This window comes from Alligator sinensis, unplaced genomic scaffold, assembly GCF_000455745.1.
Source record: "Alligator sinensis unplaced genomic scaffold, ASM45574v1 scaffold611_2, whole genome shotgun sequence".
NCBI lineage: Eukaryota > Metazoa > Chordata > Crocodylia > Alligatoridae > Alligator > Alligator sinensis.
The window spans coordinates 2,014,256-2,025,317 of record NW_005841869.1 but is presented as its reverse complement, the minus strand read 5'-3'; the positions used below and the strand labels follow the sequence as shown (position 1 = coordinate 2,025,317).

At 45.4% G+C, this 11,062-nt stretch overlaps 1 protein-coding gene across 1 annotated transcript; it reads left to right on the top strand.

Moving 5' to 3' along the window:
* Positions 1-2,385: 2,385 nt before the first annotated feature.
* Positions 2,386-9,489, top strand: RBM18 (RNA binding motif protein 18; the record flags this gene model as incomplete). Its single annotated transcript, XM_006016949.2, has 4 exons — positions 2,386-2,535; positions 3,688-3,774; positions 5,901-5,986; positions 7,330-9,489. Coding segments are annotated over 4 exons (483 nt in total), but the record flags the coding sequence as incomplete, so codon positions are not given.
* Positions 9,490-11,062: the final 1,573 nt, after the last annotated feature.

Here is an 11,062-nt window from a genome sequence, read left to right as displayed (position 1 = left end):
ACGCAACTGAAGTTAACCTCGCTCGTCGGATCCGCAGGATGAAGCGCTGCGCGTTCATCTTCCTTCTCGTGCGCCGCTGTTTGTCTCGGATCCCATCTTGATGAGTTGTTTTTTTTTTTTTTACCTAGAAAACAATATCGTTAGGCGTTTTACTAACTCCCAATGGAGCAAGATTCCCACTCGTAATAGGTTTAGCATGTGGCCCGGTACCGTTTCAGTATCCTTGGGATCGCATTGTTTAGAGGAAGCCTTGACTGCGTTTGAATAGCACGCAGGGTGCCAGGAGGAAGGCTGGAGGAAAAGGAAACGGGAGAGCTGCTCCTGGTTTGTCTCGCATTCACATCAGATGACAGGAAGTGGAAACTGAGGCTGGCTGGAGCAACCTGTGGGGGCCACATCTGTGTGAGCGGCTCAGGGCACCGTGCAGCCCAGAGAGCCGACCTAGGGAAGCGTATGAACGTGGGGTTTTCCTCAGTTGCCCCCTGCTCTCGAAGGAGAGTTTCCCCTTTGGTTCTTCTCTGACCTTACTCGTGGAACCGCTTGTCAAATGTCCTGAGCCCGACTAGGAAGAAACAGCAGACTCGGAGGCACGTGCTCGTATTAACAGCGCTGTTTGACCCTTGCAGGACTGCAATTCTGGCCTTCCCTCGAGAGCCGGAGTGCTACCCCGTCGTCCTAGAAATGGGGCTAAGAGTGGTTTGAGGATAAAGGGTGTCCTATGTATAAAAGATGTCCTATGTATAATCAGCTGGGGATCTCTTCCTGATTTACTGTATTTTCAAGATCTTTACCAACTCCTATTCTGCCAGGAAAATAGAAATAAATAGTTACTACTTGACTGAGGGGAATTTCAAAGGGAAAACAAAACCAAAATGTGTTCTCCTTGGCAAGGTAGCTGCATCTATATGGCTTTTGTTACACTGAGAGAGAGTGTTTTCCCCTAGTTCAAATCAGTATAGGCCAAAGACAAAAGATAGTGCTAAAGGAATTCACAGTCTTTATTTTTATGCTGCTGAAGTGGCTACTAAAATGTGACAGGGGTGTAGGTTGTAGCCGTGTTGGTCCAAGGACTTAGGAACCTTGTCTACTAAAATGTGAGACGTTGTCTTAGAAATAAACTGAGGCTCTATCGTATGTATTTTAGAGGCTCTGCAACGTCCATTTCCTAGGTCCAGAGGGTTCAAGAACTGACTTCAGTGTCTTCACGAATTGAGTCTATCCCAAGTGCAATTTTCAAAGGTTTAAATTTTTTTCAGTATTTTAAAAATACGTCCTTGTTTGTACTCTTGTTCCACTGAGCATGGGTAGGATGTTCTCAGGTCCCTCAGAAGAAAGTAGCTTAGGAAATATCACTTCAGTATTTCTTTCCCCTTCCCCCTCCTGCCCCCGAAGGGGTGTACGAAGACTTTTCCGGCAATCGATTACCATCTGCTTGTTCCAGCACGAAGCAGCCTGGCCTGTGTCCACTGCTGGCCTGAAAATGTGTTGCCCCTTCACCCCTTTGAGTGCACATCCTGAATGTCCGCTGACCCGTCTTGGTAGATGACTCGCGTTCCTGGAACTCTCTTGCTCATCTGCTGAAGCTTCAAACATCTTTGCAGACTTCCTTTTGGAAAAATAAAGGGCTGCGTGCACTTGCCAGTCTCTCACCTTCCTGAAGATCCTTGACACATTGGAGGTCCGAGTCAACTACTGAACTTCTGAGTTCATGCACGTGCTGTCTTATTAAGTGCATTTAGGGTTCTTCATGCTTTTCAGTGAAGAATCTCAAAGTGCTCTGCAGAAACTGCCTGAGGTGGAGAGGTGAGCGTTCTTCCCAGCTGAAACAGGCACAGAAAGGAGCTCCAAACTCTGTACAGCCAGTAGGTAGCAGCACGAGGACTCGGGCATCTCAGCTCAATCCCTAAACAGCACCTCTTGGTGCAGGGGAACTCCGGTCAGGTGAGAGACTTTCGAGGTTTCCCTTCAGATCAGCTGACACCATCCTGTGCTGCAATGGAGGGATTCAGCAGAGGTAGAGAGAACATGTAGAACTAGCTTTACCCAGACTAAAGGAACAGCTAAGGAGCAGTCCTCTTATTTTATGTATGTGGCACACCAAACCGCTAAGCAGATTGGCCAGGTGGGAGTTCTTATACTGTGTGCTTGGATTCCGTATTTGCTTAACAAAACCCCGTGATAACACTGGTAAATCTGAGTGTGCCTAACATTTAGGTTTACATTTGAAAGGAAGCTGCTGAAGAACATGAATGTTTATCTGCCTGCACCAGAATTTTATCCCTAGGTTTTGCTTCTGAGTGGCAGAATTTGAGATGTGGTGACCATTTCACCTTTTGTCTCATTGTTTCCCACCTGTAACCTCCAGTGGAAGGTGCCTTATAAATATCTGTGTTGTCTTGTCTCTCCAGATACCACCTCCTCAAACTTCTGCAGAAGTTTGGCAAAGTAAAGCAATTCGACTTCCTCTTCCATAAGTCTGGTGCTCTGGAAGGGCAGCCTAGGGGATACTGTTTTGTCAACTTTGAAACCAAGCAGGTAAGTGTGGTGGGCTTTTCTTCTAAACTGGTGGCTTACCTTGCCTGCCTGTTACTTGGATCCATTTTAGAGATGAGTGAAGGGAGGAAGGAGCTACCTAAAGCCTTGCAAACCCTCCCCCCCGTATGCCAGTCCCACCCAGATGGTGGAATTGTTAGAAGGAGCCAGGGGTCTGGTACCACCCCCTGGGGCTGTTTCCTGAACACCTGCTTTTTGACTCCAGCAAGAATGAGACAACCATGAGGCAGTCTGGGAAGATAGTAAATATAGGTTTGAGTGGTGCACAGTACCGTAATTTGGACTGATGAGGTTTCCTCCCCGCCTCCCTTTCCCCCGGATCTTGGTGCTTCAGACTGGTACAGGCCTTGGGGTTTGTGCCTTTCTCCAGCTGCCACGCAGTTGAGAACCTTCTGGGTTTCTAGCTTGTGCTTTTGAAGTTTGGATGGAAACCTGAGTTCTCTTTGTAGTCTTCTAGCCACAACAGTTGAGTTTGTTGTCTCAAATTAGATTTGTGTAGTTGAAAAGAGCTGCATATACAGTCTTCCTCTGCTCCTGGCTCCCCACTGCTTTTCTGCTTAGGGAGGAATGATCGAGCAGAGAGCTGCAGCAGAGAGGAGCTGATGACAATGGTATTGCAATGAAACTGAACAATCATAGTGGTCTTGCAGTGCAGCAGGCCTTTAGGGTAACTGAACACAGTTCAGGGTAATCAGGACACAGTCATCAGCTCGAACACTGAATGGGTCTCCTGCCTGCCAGATACTGTGCTGCACGGATTCTGGTGGCCTTTGTATTCTGTTCGTCTTATCTTTCTAGCACTAATGTATTAGCAGAATCTGTGCTGGATGCAGCTGAGGTGAGGCTGAGAGAAGTGAAAAGTGAATATAAGTAATGTAAACCTCCCCCAGATGCTGTTCCACGCGTTAGTTTAATTGGAAACTCCCCATACCATTTTGTCTTCTACGTTGCGTGTAATGCATATAGAGGCTAAATGGTCCTGTGGATAGTAACTGAATGGCAGTGTAGATTGCTCCTGTGCTCTTAGTTGGCTGTTCTTGTGAATCATCCAAAGAAGAGAGGTCCTTAAACCTGAGACAGACTCTGACTGGAGACTTAGAATTGTTCTATTTACTGAGCTATCTTCCTGTGCAGGAAGCGGAGCAAGCCATCCAGTGTCTCAATGGCAAGCTGGCTCTCTCCAAGAAGCTGGTGGTGCGGTGGGCACACGCCCAAGTCAAGGTAAACTTCTGATGGCAAACCTGAGTGGCTTATGAACATGTGCAACTGGATGCGAATACTCGCTGTCTGTGTAGGGTTAAAATGAGAAATACTTTAATGACTGCCCTTTTCTGTACTCTACTTCTTCGCTTCAGCATTTACAATGTGTGCACGCTTCCTACGGGACTCTAAACTTTGCTCTTTCTTCCTTATACTGACACAGAGACACTGCAGCACTTTTTTTTGTATATTTTGAACCCTTTTTTTGGACATTCTCTTCTGACGAGCTTTTTCTATTAATGGCTTCCCTTATGACCAAGTGTACATACCAGATATCAAGGATCAATTTTTGATCTTCCTGTGCTGAGCGCTAGCTGCATTTCAGTTGACACTCCAAGAAAGCAGTTGCAGTAAATGCAGGAACATGGGAGCTGGCCCACAGAGTTAGAGCAGTGGTCTATCTAATTTAACATCCTGCCAGGTGTAGAATCTCCATAACAGACACTTAGGGAAATAACTAATCCCTTAGGGAAGTTTTTTCCTAACCCTAATCAGTTTGCGATTTGGCTCAAGGTTTTTGGACAGAAAGGTGTCACTGAAATCCTCTCTTGCTTAGGTTTTCCACTCGGCTTCCTAAAAGGCTGGTGGCAGTATTGCCTTTCGCTGCTGACTTTAAGTGGTTTACTTCATCAGTATGCTGCATATTTAAAATAACCTTTTCCTCCGTTTTGGCACATGAATTTCTGCATTTAATTTCAGGGTTTCACTGTAGAAGATGGTTGCAAATTGTTTAAATTCTCTTTTTTAGCTCCTTGGGTTTCTTGTCCCTTTTTTCTGCAGCTGGGATGTCACATTGTAAATGAAAAGCAATTCTTTTTTATTTTATTCCATTTGGAGCTTGAATTTGTTTAAAATGGCCTTTTGGGAGTGAGACGCTCCTGTGAATGTATGTGGGGTAGCTTGCTTCTAACTTGTATATATGGTTACTTACAGAACTCCCTGCCCTCTGTGCTTGTCGTGAAGTACAGCTGTATTTGTTTGAGTGCTAGATAAGTAGGCACCCTTGTTACAGGAGGCCATGTTGCTTTAATTATCAGCCCTAAGGGCTGAGCGCTCCCCTGAGTCCATGCAGATTCTTGCAAACCCAGTCTCCATTTCTTGAACTCTGAATTCTGAAACTCTTAGCCTGCTACATGCTTCCGGATGCCTGAAAAATGATCAGGCCATAAATGGAATTTCTGTCGGTGCAGCGAGCCTCTTCATGGAGAGGAATCTGCCGAAAAGCCGGGTGCATAAGCAGTGCTGGAGTAGGGCAAATTGCATGCAAAACAACCTAGTTCGGTTTATTGGAACATCTGCAAATCTGTGAATGGAAAGATTTTTTTTTTTTTTTTTAACTGCGTGAGGCTCTTGCGTATCATGATGAGCGTTTGTTTTAGACGGCACTAGCACCCTGCTACATAGTTTTTAAAATGAACAGCCAAGACTTCGGAGAAAACCTTGCCAGATGCTGTCAGTTCGAGCAGCTCTAGCAAAAAAACAAACCTGAAAACACGCCAAGCGAAACAAGGAAGCAGAACAGGCTGCGAGTATTTCAGGAGGCCCGTTGAGACGACAGACTAATAAGCTGCCTTCTGCAGAACGAAGGAGGTTCAGCACAGGTCTTGCATGCGTTACTTGGCCACTGCAGGATATTGTGCAACTGCAGCCAGGCAAAGCGCAGCACGAACACACTTCAGATGCACACAGTGCTTGTACAGAGATCACACCTAGCTAGGCAAATGGCTCTACCATTGAGCCCGACCCTTAAACCTGGCTGAGTCTGAGCCACATTTGGAAGGTTTAGAGTTGCCACTTAGGAGTATAGTATAGGCAGCAAAACAAGTTGTAAAAAATTCCTAACGGTCCAGAATAAAGTACACATGAGCACCCAGCATCATGTTCTTAGCTGACTGCCAAGCTGAAGCAGAACAAATGCTAACGTTGGGTTTCTGCGTGGCTTGACCAAAAGACTTTTGCCTTCCGGAAAAATGTTATATGACATTAATCCAATTTGGAAGTGTTTCTGTTAGCAAATGCTAAGCTTTTCATGTAATAATGTTCACTTAAGCAAAATCATTGCTAATGTACCTTTCTCTACCCAACAGAGATATGATCATAATAAAAATGAGAAAATTCTTCCCATCAGCCTTGAGCCATCTTCCAGCACTGAGCCAACCCAGTCCAACCTAAGGTAGGAACCTGCCCAGTTCAGGTGTGGCCACATCACTCAACCCAGGACCATGACACCCTTTGACATTGCTGGGATTGGAAAGGGCTCAAAATCTCTCTGCTTGCTTGCTCGCAATTGAAAGAATAACTAAGCAGCGTCTTTTTTTAATGGGAAACAATGCAGTAAAAATTTTTTTTTAGAATTTTTGACATGTCAGTTCCACATTTATGGAAACATGGAACCACCAAGATGCTATGCTTAAAAAATGTTGGTCACGTAACCGCATCTAACTCAGGGAGTCCTACGCCTTTTTAAATTGGTTTCAGCAGTATTTTATATCTGTACCAGATTCTAGTGACTGTGCCTCAATGGTCTGCTCCAAGCAATAATTTTAATACCTTATTTTTAGAGGCAATAAAAACTCTCACACCTGTCACTGTAGGAGACTGTTCTGGGTGATAAGAAGGTGTTCTGTTCCTCATAATCTTTCTGGAACAGAAGTGAAAGTGGTAGTGCATAAAATCACTAGATGTTCCTCATCAGGATAGTACATCTTGTCTTGAAGGGAGATTTGGGGTGTGGTGCGAGTGCAAGGCTGAATATATAACATTCAGATGCACAGAATACAGAGAAGGTAGTTTTTGGAGATTTCAAAAATAGATGGGTGAGGAATTAATTCCTAGTCTTTTGCTCTGTCGTCTTTGTGACTGACTCTTGGTTCCTTTGTTTTTTAAGGGAAAGATGGGTAATTCACTGCGTTGTTGTACTAGTTGTTTAACTGGGTAGTAACTAGATTTAGCCACTTCCTGAAAGCAAGAATTTCCTTGGTAGAAAAGTCAACCATGCTAAGATAAACAAAATTGCAAGGGCAGCATAAGTGTTATCTGCTAAGATATTAGATCTGAAGAAGCAAATTGAAGGGGGAAAAGTCTGTATAAAAGGGGTGGGGGGAGTTAAGAAGCTGTGTCCTCTTGACCAGTAATAAATGTCCTAAAAACGTTAAGATGCACTTACAGAACTTTTAAATGTCTAAAGTATCACCTGGACAATAGAGAGCATATAGACTGCTGGCCTAAAACAAAGGACTGGGTGTTGGGACTAGCGGGCCTTTGTCTAAGAAATGTCATGTGGGTCAAGTCCTTAACTTCCTAGATTACCTAAATCACATGCTGCTGTTTAGCTACCTCTTGGGGAAGCTGAAATGTTTAATATTTTCCATACTGGGTTAGGACAGTGTTGGTGAAAAGTTCCTACGAATTTAGGGTGGCAAAGCTGTCCCTTTCGGGGTGGGGGGGTGAAGAGGGGTGAATGCTGTCTTTCACCAGAGTCAGTCTCATCTCTACCTTACTTTCCCCCCTGTCCAGCGTCAGCGCAAAAATAAAAGCAATTGAAGCCAAGCTGAAAATGATGGCAGAGAATCCAGATGCAGAATTTCCAGCGGCACCGGCTTATTCTTACTTCAAACCACCGGATAAAAAAAGGACTACTCCTTACTCCAGAACGGCTTGGAAATCCAGAAGATGATGGTTGTGAATGGATCACAGTAGCAGGAAAACGGGGAATCTTTCAGTGCTTTTGTACTTTGTAGAGTGGGGAGGATACTGACAACTGGGCGCAGTATCACTGTGTAGGGTCCGGTGTTTTATAATATAACATTTTAAGTGTTCCGATAACTGATCCTTATTGCCAGTGTATGTACAGAATGGAATGCCGTCCCAAAAAGATAAGGTTTCATCCAAATTGTGTGGCTAATACTTAGACAATCTACATTGCTTGTCTATATTCATTTGCAAAACCAGAAACTTTGGCCCGTGGGCTGATAGGAAAGCAAATGCAAGGAAAGTTGTATTAAATTCTGGATCTTGCACTTAAGAGCAAATCCAAACGAGTATGCTGCTTTGCTCAAACTTATTTTAAGCAGGGAGGGGGAAATGCTTAGTTTTTTGTTCTGCCTTTTTTTTTTTAATTGAAGCCATCAGTAGCTCACATAGAAAATTTCTTTTTGTCTTAAAACTAATTTTAAAAGAATTTTGCAACCTTTTTAGCAACTATTGATGCAGAATTTATATGCGAGGAAGCAAAATTTTGCACCTTGACTTCTTAACTTTAAAGGTAGATGTAACCACAGGAGAGCAAGGCATTTTTAAGTGTTAAAGCTTCAGAACAGTGGTAGACGTCTGCATTTCTCAGTGAATTGGAACAATCAAACTGCTGTACACCAGTGGATTTCATGCTGTACACTGAAAGTGGCAGCATGGTAGACCATGGGTCCTGAAATCCCACGTTTGGACAGGAGAAGTTCCTGGGGTAACATTATTTTGTTTAAAGTGAATACAGCGGCATATCATGTATGCATAAATATAATCCCTTTTAGCAATCAGTCCATAAACCAGATGTGACAGCGTGAGACTGTAGCACTGTAGCCCCCAAGACATCTGTCAGACACATTACCTCCCACGCAGCCCCAACTGCACTTGTGATTGGTTAGCAAAGCTGCTTGAGTATGTCTGGGCATACTTGAGTGACGGGAGTATGTGGTGTAATGGTGCTACTGAATTCTAGGGATTATCTTTGCTTTAGAAGGCATTTCATTTACATCTCTAATGACCTAGTGCTTCTTAGTGCTTCATTCCAGTTGCTCAGCCCACAGCACATCCTCCTCGCTGCATAGTCTCTGCCGTGTTGAAAGACTTGGAAAAAGGGCCCATAAAACTGCAAATGCTTGGTTCCTTTCTGTATACAATGCTGTGGTATATGCACGTGTAAGCAGGATTTGTAGGGCACCACGTGCTCGCTCCAGGGCAGTAAATGGGTTTTTCCCCTCTCTATTGCCAATGTGTCTACACTCTCACTTGACACTTTCTTTTTTCTTTTTAAATAAGTGTAATATTTTTACCTTGCTAATGAGCTACAAGCAGTTTACCAACACTAATACCTATTACAGCTTCTAAACCAGGCAAGAAAGGAATCTAAACTGTTCAAGATTTCTGTCTAAAACCAACATTTCCCAACTTTAACTATATTTGATGCCTAACAGCACATCGCTTGCAGTACAGCATATACCTGCAGTGCTGCATAGAATGTCCTTTATTCCTCTGAACTGTCTAGAGCTTGCACTTGTCTGATAGAGGCGGTTTTTTTTGAAACCTAAAATGGATCAGTCTTCAGCTGATTTCCCCCCCCCCCACCCCCCTTTAGTGAGGTACTTCCAAAAAGTGACTGCCTCCAGGATTAGCACTGCATCTATTAACCTCCCTTGCAAACGGAGTCCTTGTTCTTGTTTTGTCACATGTACAGGGCATGGGCTGACCTTAGCAATCCTCCAAGGACTTGTACTTCCATTATTGAAAACAAAACTGTCAATTCTGTTTTTTGAAGCTGACTTGAAAAAAGTAGCCCCTGAATTGGAATCGGGCAAACAGCTGTGTTTTCCTTTAACAGCCATCTTTGATATTTATTTGTATTTAAAGTATAATTTGTTGAGGTTCTTTCAGTTCTGTGTGAATAAACAGGTTTAAAATGCATTCTCTTTCTCTGCAATAAAAGCAGTCAGTCCGGATGGTGCACGGCTGGAGTAATAAGCCTTTGCTCAGTCAGCGGATGCTACTTAGATTGTAAATGAGACCATTTTGGAGTATTACAGTGCATTAGAGAAGAGCCTTGGATTCAGTAACGGATTTGCACCTGGGACAATTATAGTGCAAGGCTGTCACTGGGTGTTGTTCCCGTTACTGCTAACTAGTCTTTTAGGGATTGATCCTTTGGGAGTATGGCTTGTGGCAAGGAGCTACCTCTGACTTCAGTGGGACCTGGGCTTGCGTGGCAAATCTCTTCCTTTACAGGTGGGAGGGGAATGCCTCTTGGCCCGTAACTCCTGTAACCATTGCAGAGTGATTCTCCAGCCAAAGTAATGGAGTTGCTTTTGCCCCAAACGACCCTGAAAACTCACATTTTCTTTTTCAATGACAAACTTGTCCCAGCAGCTGTAGAGAAGTACTGTCATTTTCTTTGCTATGATGAAAGGCTTGCAGGAGGATACACGGGTAAGCCTCTGCGTGCCTCTAACAGACTGATCATCTCATTCTGGTGGTCTTTGTACCACCTAATCGCAACAGCAGCACAAATTTATTTGTGTGGATTTCCACCTCGCCCATGGTAGTGACCAAAGACTGCAGGTTGGAGCACAGCGCCAAGGTGGGTTTAAACAAGACAAGAGGGACCGGGAGGGGGGGATGACAAGAAATTCAAGGATTTGAATCTTTCTTTTGGTTCATTTTAGGGCTATTTTTCCCCTCCCACATAAGAGAGCGCAAATGTCCTAGTTGCATTTTGTGTGTCTTCAAAATCTAAGGTTTGATGTAAAGAACGGACCAAAATTCAGGGTCTTCAAAAGCTAGGCTAGACAATAACCCTGCTCCCAAAATGTACTAATCGGTTTTCAGATTGCAGCGTGCTGTCACGACAGGGCTGGTAGCGTGGGACGATGGCATTCCTCTGCCTTCGAGGAAGTCTGGCGAAGAGCGCCCCCCGGGTGCGGCAAAGCCGAGCCTCCGGGTCCCGGCACGGCGGACCAAAAAGCCGCGTCTAGGCTGCCGACGGAAAAGGCACAATCAGTCACTGCAACGGTGTCGATGCTTGCCGACAAGCGAAGCGCAGGCACGAGCAAGGGTGTGCGTTACACGAGCAGGTGGGGAGGGGGCGATTTGGTTAAGAAAGCAGAAAAGTGGCCAAATCAAAGCTCTCGCCTGCGCGAGGTGGGGAATAAAACCGTCACGCGTGATGCGCTGCGCTGCTCTGAAAGGGAGCGAGCCCAGAAACACCTGGCGCTTCGTACCCCCAACACACCGCCCGCGGCCACCCCACCCCGGGGCAGCGCGCGGGGACCCCCAGCAGTCGGCACCCCTCGTGCTCCCTCACCCCCTGGCCTTGATCCCATCCCAGACCCTTCTCCTCGGCGTGGCTCCACCGGCTCACCCACTGCTGCGGCCGCAGGATCCTCCGGTGCCTCGTGCCCCCCCCGCCCCGTGGGCGCCGGACCCCCGCGCGGCCGTGCCCGCTTGCTCCCGGCGGAGGGGAAGGAAGGAAGGAAGGAAGGAA